Here is a 13,408-nt window from a genome sequence, read left to right on the forward strand (position 1 = left end):
CTTTTTTTAAAAAAAATTAATTGGAGGTTGTTTTAGCATGTAAGCTTTAATGAGGAGTGTGAAGCCTATTTGTCTCCCTCCCCTGGCTGTTTTCTGCTCCTAGGTTAGGTTTGGCGAACACATTTTCTTTACCCCAATCACATCCTCATGCTGTATGTGTTATAAGGTATTTTTATGAATTTGGGATTTCCCCAAGTCAAAATAAACACTTCGGACTTGCTTTAGGTTTCTTCCCCTCTTTCTCAGGGCTGCTTTGTGTATTAATTGCTTCCTTGGAATGAGGATCTTGATGCTCTTCCACTTTCGGCAGTTCAGTGCAACAAAAGTGAAATTGAAAAAAAAGTTTTGTTTACATTGGATTCTGAATGTATCACACAAAAGTTAATGTGCACAAAACTGCCCTCTTACGGCACACTCATATATCATAGCAGCCAATAAGGTAGCCTCTCTGCTGTTAAGTTTTCTCTTGTAAAGTTAGTGAAGCTCGCCTTCCCACCACATGGGGCTATAGCTAGCAGATGGCCCACTTTTGCAGATTGGCACTTATTTGTGGGGGAAGGTGTTGGAACCGAGATGGCTTCAGTTATCATAATAAAATTAAGCCAGGAGGGGAGAAAGACAAATGTGTACATGTGTGTGTGCTTGCACACACCAAGCAATCGGGTTTTTGTTTTGTTGTTGTTTTTTTGGCAAAGTAGTGTGATGAAAGCTACATATTTGCTTCCCCTGAAAATTATAAACACAATGTTTCTGACCAAAAACCATTTGCCAGACAGTGTGGCTGCAGATTCACACGATGTTTTCTCAACAGCAGTGAGAGCAATCCAGAGCTTTCTTCATATACCTGAACACCTGTGGAATGCCAACTGCAGTGCAGCAAAGCTTAGTTTCCTAATTTACAAGGCTCCCTGTATAGACTTTCCATTACTCTGGTTGAAAAACCAAGATCTGAGGCTACTTATAAGGCTAGAGGCTAATCACAGAGGAGAAAACAGTTGTGCTGTTCAGGGTGTTGTTGGGTTTTTGGGGGGTTTTCTTGCAGGGCTACCCACAAGACACCTGGAAAGATAAGTTCTGTGTGCTTTGTCTATGACACAGGCCTGCTCCCCAACACAGCACAGGGCGTGACAAACAAGTACCATTTTTATCAGTATAAGTGGTAGTTTGAGAAACTTGAGACATTCTCCTTGAAGCTGAAGGGGAACTGCTACATGATTGTGGAAAACATTTGTCAGTATTGTGTCCTGTGGAGGCACTTTTTTTGAGAGAGAGAGAAAAAGAGAGTCCATGTAGAAATTTACACCGGAGACTCTGCTTCACACAGGAATTAAAACTCCTTTAAGGCAGCTTGATAGCATCTGGCTACAATTAAGTTTGTAGTGTGGTCAAGATCTTTCTTTTTTAAAAAAAGTGGCTATGAAAACATCCCTAATTGGTTTACTTAATGTATGTGGGGATTTTCTGTACAGATCTGTTTTAACTGGGCAAACTATGATTTTTTTTTTAAATAAAAAGAAATTTATTGTTTAATGATATGATTGTATAAGTTCTGAGGAGTGGGGGAATGGCATTTTGCTAGCTAAATGTCTTGGTAATTTCTTGTGCTTTGAGTTTCTGCTGACTAGTTTAAGGTGATTTATAGATCCGTTGAACTTTGGAGCAGGACTTTTCCAAAAGTTCGGCATAGTTTGGGAAGTTGAGCTCTTCCGAAAAGATATTGGAGATTCTCTCTCTCTCTCTCTCTCTCTCTCTCTCTCTCTTGTGGCTGCCTTACAGTATGGAAGAGCTTCCCCTTAACCTTCCCATAGGGATGACATGTAAACATAAACTAACGGGCGGCACGATTAAGGACGTAGCAGCATGACATGCACTTTAAAAGGAAGGTCTGTAGGATCCACTTAAGGAGCAGGCTTGGTTCTGTACAGATGGCGAGCATCTTGCAACCAGATACCTTACAACAATAAGCCCTAATGGGCCTGCGTTTTGTTAGAGTAGGACACGAAGCTGTTTCAAGGACAGTAATAAAAAGTAAAGCCTTTATCCTTCCCCCTCTCCCACCCCACTTCCTTGAAAGACCAAAAAAAAAACCCCAATAGCTGCCTTAAGAATGTCACGGGAACTTTACAAACATAGATAAGTTTTTGTTTTCTAAAGGTACAACATTTGGATCCTGCTTCCCCTTGCTTTCTCCCCCCCCCCCCCTTTGCAGAGTAACTTTCAACTGGAAACATGTGGGGTTGATCTGTCTTGAAGATCTGAAGGATCTGATTTTTTCCCCCTACCGTCTTCTGTCACTCTTTGGTTATCTCCCATTCTTTCTTTCTTTTCTTTTCTCTTCCCCGCTCCCTTCCTTCATCTTTTGAATGTCTTGATCTTCCCACTGAAATATCTTTGTGTGCTTTGGGAAAGAATGTGTTCCCAGCTGCGCTTAAATACCTGAGTCTTTTGCAGCGAGGCCTCCTGCAAAGGTCAGCTTGAGATGTGGAGGCCTAGAACTTCAGTCATGCTGTTTGCCGTCATAACTTGAAGAGGGCTGTCTGTCTGTCTCTCCCTCCATCTCTCTCTCCCCTTCCCAAGCCCCTTTCTTTGCTTAAGCCTTCGCAAGGGCTCATGTTTTCCCCTTGCCAGTGAAATGGAGGAATGCAACACAGCAGGAGGGGAGTTAAGGGGAGGGTGGGAGGACTTGTTTGTGAGAGAACTGAGTGAAGACTACTAGTGAAGAGGTCGAAAGTGGGTAACGGGGGCAAATGGAAACAAAGGGACCAGAATACTACTACTAGGGGAAGTGCTGCTTTTCATTAAGACTACCAGGCTGCTCACTTAACTCAGGCCTGATGCCTCCTCCGATCTCATTGCAAGTGGCTTGGTGGGGTTTTTTTTTTTAAAAAAAAGCCCCAAAAGTTTCTCTCTTTTATGTTTAGGCCTTCAAGAAAGACTTCCCTTCCCTCCCTCCCTCCCTCCCTCCACCCTGCGCCTCCCAAGTTGCTCACAAGTGACTCCAATTTTAAGCAAGTGACTGTCTTAGAATTGAACAAACAGCAGGCCATGGGAGCCTGAGTGGATCGGAGTTGCCAAGCTGAATTTCTTCAGAATGAGGGATGTGGTCTGCCTCTGTGATGTCTCTTCTGTGGAATGTTATGGAAGTGGTCGAATAAGGGGTGTCCCTTTTTAATGTTCTGTAGAGCAGGCATCTGGAGTAAGGGGTGATGGCTTGAAATGAGGAACATCTGGCAAACTTAGTCTGGATTCCAGGCGTTTGGATTCTGTGTGCTTAAAGGTGGTGCTGTCAATATAAACAAGGCCTTCTTAAAACGTTTGGCTGAGAGCAGTGATCGCAATCCTGTAAATGTTTTGTCAATCCCCAATTTAGTCTTTAATAGTCCATGGTGATTAGGGTGCAGCATATAAAACACAGGTGTCCATCCCTATTGGTCTCCCTTTGCCAAACTGATGCCCTCCAGATGTTTGGGACTCCTTGCTCCTTTCTTCCTCAGGCACCATGGTTGTGATGGCTGATGGGAGTTGTAGTCCAAAACATCTGGAAGGTACCAGGTTGGCAAAGGCTGCCCCATAAATTGTTCAGTATGTTGCTACCTTGTTGGTCCTACATAATGACCCCTTTTATTGGACCAACTTGGTGGGGATACAAAACTGAAATTTACTCCCCTCTGTGATTTGGATCGGAAAAGATTGCTCTTCACTTGTTATCCCCTTATTATCGCTTTACCAATGCAGTGCTCTCTGTATATAGGGCCACACTTTCTTTTGCAGCATCCTCTGAAATAAGATGTCAGTCGAACCATTTTGAGATAAGACCATCTGTAGAAGTTATATTTGTTAATTTGACATGCTTGGGGACCTTTTGAATCCAGAGCTGAAAATGACCTGAAAATATTGCAGGCACTTAATAATATTTACCACCTTTTTCTTAAGCACTTACTTTTTGATAGGCACGTGTAGGATTGTGAAAACTGCAAATGTGTTGATGGCTAGAGTGTTGTGGCAGGGCAGTTTTCTCTCTACCACATGGAGACCTTGGTAGTTGTTTCTGAACCTCAGTTTGTTATGTGGGAGTGTCCAAGACAAGCTGGATCTGTTCACAATATTGCCTTCCTTGTGAGTCTTGCCAGAGGATGATGGCAGAAAAAGCTAATACTAGTGTGGTGTATTGGACTAAAAGCAAGGAGGTTTGGGTCTAAGTCCCCACTCAAGAATGAAGCTCACTCTGTGACCTAGGACTGGCCTCTATCCCTCAGTCTATCCTTCCTTGTGGAGTTGTTGTGAGGTTAGACCATGGTGCTGAAAACGCCAAGATTGCAGGTTTGATCCCCATATAGAACAGCTGCATATTCCTTTGTTGGACCAGATGATCTTCAGCATCCCTTCAAACTCAACAGTTCTGTGATCCCTCAGTCTAACCCAGGCTTCCTCAACCTCGGCCCTCCAGATGTTCTGAGACTACAATTCCCATCATCCCTGACCACTGGTCCTGCTAGCTAGGGATCATGGGAGTTGTAGCCAAAAACATCTGGAGGGCTGAGGAAGCCTGGTCTAACTTGCTTCATAAGGTTGTTGTGAGGATAAAATAGTGATGGAGGATGTATGCTGCCTCTTCTCTTTGGTGGAACAACAGGAGAAAACATGATACTTTTTTGTGTGGTGCCATAACAAGGGATTGCATGAATCCACCATTTTAAAACTGTGTGACAGCTGATGGCTTTAAAATACTCAGTGACTTTGTAGATCATGAATGGGGAACCTTTGGCTCCCAAAAGTTGCTGTTCTTCAACTCCCGTCAGCCCCAGCCAGCATGGCCAATGGTCATGGATGGTGGGAGTTGTGGTCCATCAACATCTGGAGAGTTGCCATGTTTGCCACCCCAATGTACACAAACAACTTGCTTTGCTTCCATTCCATCTACAGCACAATGAAAGCTATTAGACACAAATGGGTATGCTGTGAACACAGACCTACACAGGTAAACAAGGATTTAGTAGCATGGGTTTATTTCTCCTATATATTACAGATACTTCTGGCAGATCACATGCTGGTTAGCCAGCTGTTTGTGGTGGGTGGAAAATGAAGGCCGTGATCCTAAACACTTCTTATTTATAAGCGGTCCATTGAAATTGAATATTAGTCATTTAGTTAGTCTTGTGTGCACATATATAACTTAGCTCATTACTCTTTGGCTTTTTTATGTGCGTATTTCCTGAGTCCATGGAAGAGTAACTGAGCTTTCACTTTTTGCTTGTCTCTAGGTCATTTAAGAGGAATGATCCTGTTAACCCTTACCATGTGAACTCTGGCTATGTCTTTGCTCCTGCCACAAGTGCAAATGATAGCGAAATATCTAGTGATGCTCTGACTGATGACTCCATGTCTATGACGGACAGTAGCGTGTAAGTATTTCCCTTGGTTGAATTTTTTGAAAAACTGTTGGTTCTTAAAAGAATCCTACCTGACCATGATCTCTGCTTTAATTTTCTGTTTAAAATTCTGCTACCCAGTTATATTTCTGATGGACTCTTTACCCACCATATTGCCATAAACTAGGAGTATGGTTTGAGCAAAGTGTGTATGCCTTTGACGCAATGGTAGCAAATGACTCTTTCATTTCCGTCACTTTGCAGGTATTCTCACCCAACTCTCAGGTGAACAACCTTGTTCTCCCAGTAGGACTAGAAATCCAGCCTCTTACCCATGGGATGTATCCATAATCGTCCCCATATCCACAATTTTGCCCCAGCCCTTCTTTTTTTAAGGTGTACTCTTATTATCTAATTAACAGTCGTAAAAAAAGGAATTGCTTCCTCTAGGCGGTGCTTTCTGAGGTTAGCTGCTGAACTTAGGAGCGATGCTCTATTGACCCAAAGAGTCAACAGCCTTCTTGGGCTGAACCTGGCTGACTTTCCTTCTATAAGAGGGTGGAGGCTGTTTGGAATGTGATGACAATTATTCTTTAGTCTCTGGGAGAAGGATGGGAGGAACGATCTGTGCTGTAAAATTTGTGGTCTTCTACAGAGAAGGAAATGGGAAGAAGTTTTCTGTTGTAATCTGCTTTAGCCATACAACTATGTACAAGGGCAGCGACGTACATTGTCAATGGTTTCTCTCTCCCACCTCCATTTCATGTTGCATTCCTCTTCCTGCTGCTGGGTAGAGAGATTGGACTTCATTGCTAAATATCCCAAAGTGCTGTGAGGATAGGGGAGCATATTCTTTATTTCCAGGGGAAGGAACACTTTTTGGAGGCAGGTTGGGGAGTGCAAAGTAGCCTGGTTTTAACTTAGCGTTGATGCACATATGCACACAAACACACACACAATTCCCAAGGTCTTAACTTGAAATGCTTAGTTCTGCTTCCCATGCATTCACATATCTGGAAGCAATTCCAACCCAAAACAGTAGGACTTAACTTGGGAGTAACAGGATTGTACTGTTAGTGTACCCATGGGTGGTTTGGAAACCTTGAAGGTGGAAGGAAACGCTTCTCAATTCCTTGTAATCCTTTTGGTGGCAGGGGAAGAATATGCACTTTTTGAAATAAAAAAAATCCCTAGATATAAAATAGTGCAGACTTGGTTATCCACCCTCCTTCTAGTATGTGTGCAGTACCTTTTAAAAAAATGATTTTATGGAAGAAGAAGAAGAAACCTATTCCTGCCTTACCCCGCTTTCTCGTTGAACAACATTTTCTTAAAAAGCTGCATCACTATTTTATTTCTCTTTGCCAGCTGGGCTGCAGTTTGTATATGTGCTCGGTGTGTCAACAGAGCATTCACTGGGTTAGTCATTTCTGGACCAGTGTTGGGTCACTTGGGACGAGCAGGGCTAGGATTATACCCTCTCTTCACAGCAATGCCAATTGTGGGGCCTTCTATAGATGAGAGCACTGAGTGAGAAATAAAGTGCATGCTGGATGAAAGGCTTAACTGAATCGCTTTCAGCCTATTGTTAGTCTAGGGGAGCTTAGAGGGGATAAGAGGGTAGCAGGCTGCTTTGAAATTTACTTGAACAAGTGAATAGGAGCTCCCCATAAAGCCGGGCATGAAAGGAGCCTGGCTGTTTTTTCCTGCCATAACAATAGCCAGTACAGGCTGTGAGGAGCAAGGGAAGCTTGCCTGATTAAACTGCTGGGAGCTTCAAGATATGGGGAGTGGGGGTGTTGCGGAGATGGTGGTGGTGTTGAGGCCGGAGGGGGGGGGGCGGGGAGGCAACCTGGATTTCAATAGGGCCCAGAATGGTTATATGGCTTTAGAGAGCAACCTGCAAAAACTCAAGGCATTTAACCAGTTCCTGCTGAAAACTGATCCCAAACTCCCCCTTCCCAACCCTCTTGAAGCCTTTGGAAAGGTTTGAATTTCCTGTGGTGCTGTCTCCAAACAAGGAGTGTGTGTGTGTGTGTGTGTGTGTGTGTGTGAGAGAGAGAGAGAGAGAGAGGAGGAAAGTGGGACACACACTTTTTCCAGCTCTGTGGTGTCTCACTGTTGTAAACTCCTAGAAGCAGAGCACGCTGATAGGCTTCAACAGCTGTTGCAAGCTGCGGTAACACTAGCACGTGTGCCAAGTTGTTTTTGTGTTTGAATTTCCTTCCCTGCCATGGGTGTATGAAAGAGAAACTTGAGCAAAAGGGAGGAAAGCGGGGAGGGCGGTGTGTTCCCGCTCAAGCCGCCTTCTTTTCTTTTCTTTTTGCTTTTTGAGGGGAGCGATGTTGGGAGAAAAGTGAAATCAGCTGCTGTTGTGGTTCATTTGCCACCTTTGATGATGCAGGGCCATGGCTCCGTCACACTTTTCCTGTAGCTTCCGTGCCAACAAATTTGTGCAGCAATGCACCACCCTACTTTGCGTGTGTGCAATGGCTTTGGTGGGGTGCAAATCAGACAACAGAACCCACAGACATCTGAAAAGCCGGTATGATCTGGTCTCTTGTTTTCATGGCGGCCCCCAGGTGGCATTCCCAGCAAAGAAAATGCACACAATCCCTTCCTCCCCCCCTTTTCCTGAACTTACATTTAACCCAAAGGATCAATGTTGCGTTTTTGTTTAATCTGCCCCTTTTTGGTGTTAGCCACAAAGCACCCAGGCAAAATCACATTTCCATTTCTTGATTGGAGGGAAGGGGTGAGGGAGGGAGGGAGAGACGAAAGGGGGACTTTTTATTATTTGGTTATATCTTATTTATGGATTTACTTTGGACACAGGGGAATACTGCTGAGCAAACTTCAAATATTACCTTATCTTACAAACCAGGCTTTTGATGTTGGCAAGATCAGAGGCTCCGTTTCAGAGCCATTGCCAAATGAAGATGGGAGTGAATGCATATGCGCACAGAGTCTGATATTTCAAAAGAAGCAGTGAAACTACATTCAGGTTAGGTCAGGCACATCTAAGTCAAAAGGCTAAGATAATTGGCTCAGCTTAAATGGCAGCTGACTGGAAAGAAGACTTCAAAACTAGTGTTTCCCCAGAAACAGATTGGCTTAGTACCAGACTGGTTAGCTAAAATGTTTATAATTAAACTGTGCTATTCAGTGCCTAAAACTATGCTGTTCTTCAGCCCAGAGTTGGATTTAAAACACATGCACACCAGGAAATCTAGCACAAATATTGTGCTTCTGGAGAAGGGAGGGGGGTTGGATTAACATGGACATCAGAAGTTGTATCTTTTCCCCCGTCTTTCTTTTAAGGCAGTATTAATTGTGCACCGGTTTTGGATAGCATTTTATCCTAAAACCCTTTAAAATGTTTTCAGTTTTGTTGAGATGCATTCAGTCAGTGACCTTTGGTTTTTGTTGTTGGCTTAGAGTTGTGCCCGATGTTGGTCCTACTCTGAGCAGGCTCACTGAAATTAACAAACATAACTAGCTTAGGTTTGCTAATTTCAATGAGTCTACTCTAATTTCAATGGGTCTACTTGGTTGGCAACAGCCCTTAGATATGTTCTTTCTGTATCAGCTCTGGGTTCCGCTACTCTTCTAAGGAACTAGCATGGTATCTATGAGGTGATGCTCTTTTAGCCTCACACCAACTCCTACAATATATTTTATCCTGATAAATTGAGACTTACCCAGATGAGCTTCATGGCTGGGCAGGACCTCGCTCATTCAGGTCCAACACTTCTGTGCCATTCTGACTCAGCTTGTAAAAATGCTTTGCACATTCACTCTTTCTGTGATCTTGCAGCTACCTTATGAGGTGCAGCCGCCATTGTTCTCATTTTTTTTAGATGGCAGAGAGACAGGCAGGCAGGAACTTGGCTAAGCCCACCCTGTGAACCTTTGGCTGAAATAGGGCTTGAGCCAAAAATAAAAGTCAAGAATTCTCTCCCTTGTAACCTCACTTGATCTTCTTGGCTACCCTTGTTGGACTTGAAATTCAAGCACCAGCTGCCCATCTTGTCTGTATTTAATGCATTATGGATTCTTACTTTCCTTCAATGCCCTTTTATTTTAAATACCCAAGGACCGTAGTTTAGTAAGCTTGTTTCAAGCCCTCGTTACGATTCTCAGTTCTGTTTCCCAGGGCTGTTCAGTAACGCCACCCTTCTTTTTAAAATGAGATTCACCAGCCCTTTCTATTTAATTGTAATTAACATCTCCCACCCCTCATCCCCCGCAACCAAGATAGCTGCTTGTTTGAGTGAGCCAATTAAGAGGACACCCTCATTTACCCAAATTGTGGCGTTAGGGAGCACTCAAAACATTCGGGCTAATCGGGGAGGCCTCAATGAATGGGAGAGGAGTGTCACATGGACACTTAGACTGCCGCTGTGCATCATGGTGGACTCGTAGTGAATGTGTATTGGTAAGTTTCCATTTAGAGGACTTTTCCTTATCGCAAGGAAGATGCTCCCTAAATGAGACAAAGCCAAGTAAGAAAATGCCCAACTATGGCATGTCAAGCTTTTGGTGTTTCTATCCTCAGAATCTATTTAATAAAGCATTGCATAGGAAAAAAAGGCAGTTAGTGAAAGGGAAAGCATTACGTTTCCATGTTCCCCCTGGCGCACCATTCCACACCACCAGGTAGCATTCAGTAACAACTGGACATATGATGCTTTATACCAGGCACAGGCAAACGCGGTCCTCCAGATGTTTTGGGACTACAACTCCCATCATCCCTGACCACTGGTCCTGTTACCTAGGGATGATGGGAGCCTGCTTTATACAGAGTGAAGCCCAGACTGGCAGCAGCTCTTCATGGCTTCAGAGCTGCTGCCTGAGATCATCTAAATGGAGTTGCGAAGGACTAAACACGGGACCTCATACAGGCAAGCCACATGATTTTCTATGGATCCCTTTTCACTGCTCAATATTTGACTTTGCTTGTGCTGCCACACTGCTAGGACTACCCAGTCCTAGCCCTACAAGTGGCTTTCATTCATCCCTTGTCCACTATTCCTCTGTCAGGTTGTAGTGCAGGAGTGAGGAACCTGCGGGGGCCGCCAGATGTTGCTGGCCTGCAACTCCCATCATCCCCAGTCACTGGCCATGTTGGCTGGGGGCTGTTGGGAGATGGGAGTCCAACAGCATCTCAACGGGCCACAGGTTCATCACCTCTTGCTCCTTTAGACAGCAAGTTCTTTCTGGCAAAGAGATCTGCCTCTGTGTGAATCCGTTGATATGGAGCATGGGTCATTCTTGACTGAAGATTCGGGGGTATGCAATCGCATCTAAACAGCATGCATTTGGTAAAACAGCCTCCCCACCTGCCTCTGCCTTGATGGAGTTGCCACATTCAATACACTTGTCAGTTCTATGCTGTCCTCTCTCCCTGGATGCAGAAACGCTCATAGTGTCCAAAAACTGCTAGGATGCTTTAGCCTTCAAAGAGGTAAACTTTGCATCTCCTCCCCCTTGGGATACTTGGAACGGGATCCTAGCCTGTCTTAGATTTATGGCTGGCATTTCATTTCTGCATCCACTGGAGCTTAAGTGAAGACATAAGAGGTGTTTGCGCGATGTTTCTTTCTTGGTTGTCCAGCAGCTTTCTTGGCAGAACCTAAAGAACAAATGTAGCAAACTGGGAAGGGAGAACAAACTTCCTCCTGGTTGATGGTGCAGCTGTCTCTTACTTGAGCAAGCCATGCGAATTGTTTTTGCGACATGCTGTTTTGTCTGTCCAAATGTTGCATATGCATTTTTGCTGTATGCCAAGTAATTCCAGTCCAAGTTGATGAGAAAAATCCTAAGAGTGTGATCTTTTACTTGTCTGCTCAGAAGTAAGCTCTATGGAGTTCACTGGGGCTTCCTCCCATTGCAGTCCTACAAAGGATCCAAAGGTCAAACTCTGTTTGACTCTAAGACTTGGAGCAGGAGTAATCAGTATGGGGTCCTCCAGAGGGTGTTGGATTACAACTCCCAGCAGCCTCAGCTACCGTGGCCAAAGGCCAGAGATGATGGGAGCTGTGATCCAACAACATCTGAAGGATGCCATGTTGACTGCCTCTGGCTTAGAATCTAAGCAAACCACACCAAAGTTCAGCATTAGCAAAGAAGGGAGCCTGTACCTACTCTAGTAGCAGACATAAGCCACACGTTTCAGGGTCAGATAAAGTGAAGAGGCTGGCTTTTTCACAAACCCACGCATCACTGCTAGAGAATCAGAATAGGAACACACCATCTTACAATGCACATTTTTCTCACCAGCCTTGCTTAGAAGCATACACCTCAGCTCTTGAAACCTGAATGAGAGTGTTCCTCTACAGCAATCTTTCCTAACCATGTGCCCATAGATACTGTTGAACTACAACCCTCATCGTCCTTGACCTTTGGCCATGCTGCCTGGGGATCACAGAGGCTGTGTTGTAGCAGTGTCAGGGGATGTAAGGTTGGGGAAGGTTGTCCTACAGCCTGGATAACCACCTCCAAGTGAGGGGCCAGATTCTGGATTTCCCCACCCACAGTGGGCAGGGTTGCCCACCTACCCATCACTTGATGTCACCATGATTCCAGGTAACCCATTTATCCTTTGCAACATGGCTTGAGATCAAGGTATGCTGCAAAGGAAGATCCAGGTTGACCCAAGTCCGTGCTGATCAGTGACCTCGAGCCCTGCTTTCGGCAGGGGTTGGTTCATTTCCTGCATTCCCTATTATGGCTATTTAGTTACTTGTTTCATGTTTGAATCACTCCCCTTGGGGCACCTCAAAGCGATTTCTCTACCAGGACTTCTGCAGCACAGCCAAATCCTGGTGTTTGCTAGCCCCTCTTGGTTGCTGTGTCCATACCTGATATGGTGTCTGGTGTGGGGCTTGTTGCTCATGGTTTGGGGGAAATGGCCTTGCAGGGCCTAATTGGGGTGGAGACTTCCCACCACTTGCTCTACAGCTTCATCAACATCAGTGGAGAAAGCTGTGGAGGAATTTCAAAATGATGCCATTGCCTGTTGTCAAAGTGCTGTGTCAAACTATGGATGTCAAAGTGCTGTCTCAAATCCAGGATGTCAAACCATGATTTGAAGCGGACTTGAAAACCACAATTGTGTCCGCTGCCTAAGGCTACAGCTTGTTTGGCAAACTGCAGATTTGGGCACTGTTGTGCCGCTCAAGAGGCTTCTACTGCGTGGAAATGGGAGTGACAAAGCCGAGGGCTGAGCAAGTGGGGAAGCAGACAAGTAACTGTAAACTGTGGTTTGCCTGTCTTCCATTTGGAAGCTCCCAACTATGGTTAGCACAAAGGTGGAGGTGGAGGCAGATGAAATTGCACAAATGTTAAAAATGCTGCACTGACCACAGGGAACACCAGCCAAGATTGAACGCAAACAATGCATAATGCTTTAGAAAGATGTTTAGCCGCTGGCCATGGCAAGTCTCCACACCTTTGCTGTCCAGATGACACTGCTAAGGGGGTGCTTTCTGGCAGTCGTGTAAGACTGTAGTTGGAACTTCTTATGTGTGGAAGCAGCCTCTTTTGGACTCTTCAAGAATTCTGGCCTCTATAGATTAAAGCTGACACTTAAATTGCTTCCAGAAAACAACATGTAGCCAATGCAAATGTTGGAATTGTAATGTTCCATGAGCACCTACCCACCCAGTCAGGAAGCAGGTTGTTTCATTCCACACCAGCTGAAGATTCCAGTCGCTCAAGAAGTAGCCCCATGGAATTACTTTATTCAGTTTTTTCCCCCTTTTTGCTTTTGGGGAGGCCAAAAGGAACGGACGTCCACTCTCCCAATGAAACTATTTTCACCAGATGTGAATCTTCAGAAAGAATTTTGAGAGTTCCGAATGAAATGCCACATTTAAAAGCTCCACAGCCCACAATAATTTGGTGAACAAACCTCATGCCCATGTGGAAGTCGGCGAATGAGCAATGACTTGGGGGTTGGTTTTTTCCTTTCACCCAGCAAACCCACAATTGCTGATTTGGATGGACTGTGCAGCTTTCATACAACCCAGCATGTA

The 13,408-nt window shown here is 44.6% G+C and overlaps 1 protein-coding gene across 3 annotated transcripts in view; it reads left to right on the forward strand.

Annotated features, from left to right (window-relative positions):
• Positions 1–13,408, forward strand: part of AXIN2 (axin 2) — a 48,383-nt gene that overhangs the window by 6,252 nt on the left and 28,723 nt on the right. For all 3 annotated transcript variants that reach the window (XM_082212435.1, XM_082212437.1, XM_082212436.1), the window contains exon 3: positions 5,262–5,402. In XM_082212435.1, the coding sequence (XP_082068561.1) occupies positions 5,262–5,402 (141 nt within the window). The remainder of the gene's footprint in view (positions 1–5,261; positions 5,403–13,408) is intronic.

Source organism: Podarcis vaucheri (genome assembly GCF_965113315.1).
Source record: "Podarcis vaucheri genome assembly, chromosome: 2".
Classification (NCBI taxonomy): Eukaryota; Metazoa; Chordata; class Lepidosauria; order Squamata; family Lacertidae; genus Podarcis; species Podarcis vaucheri.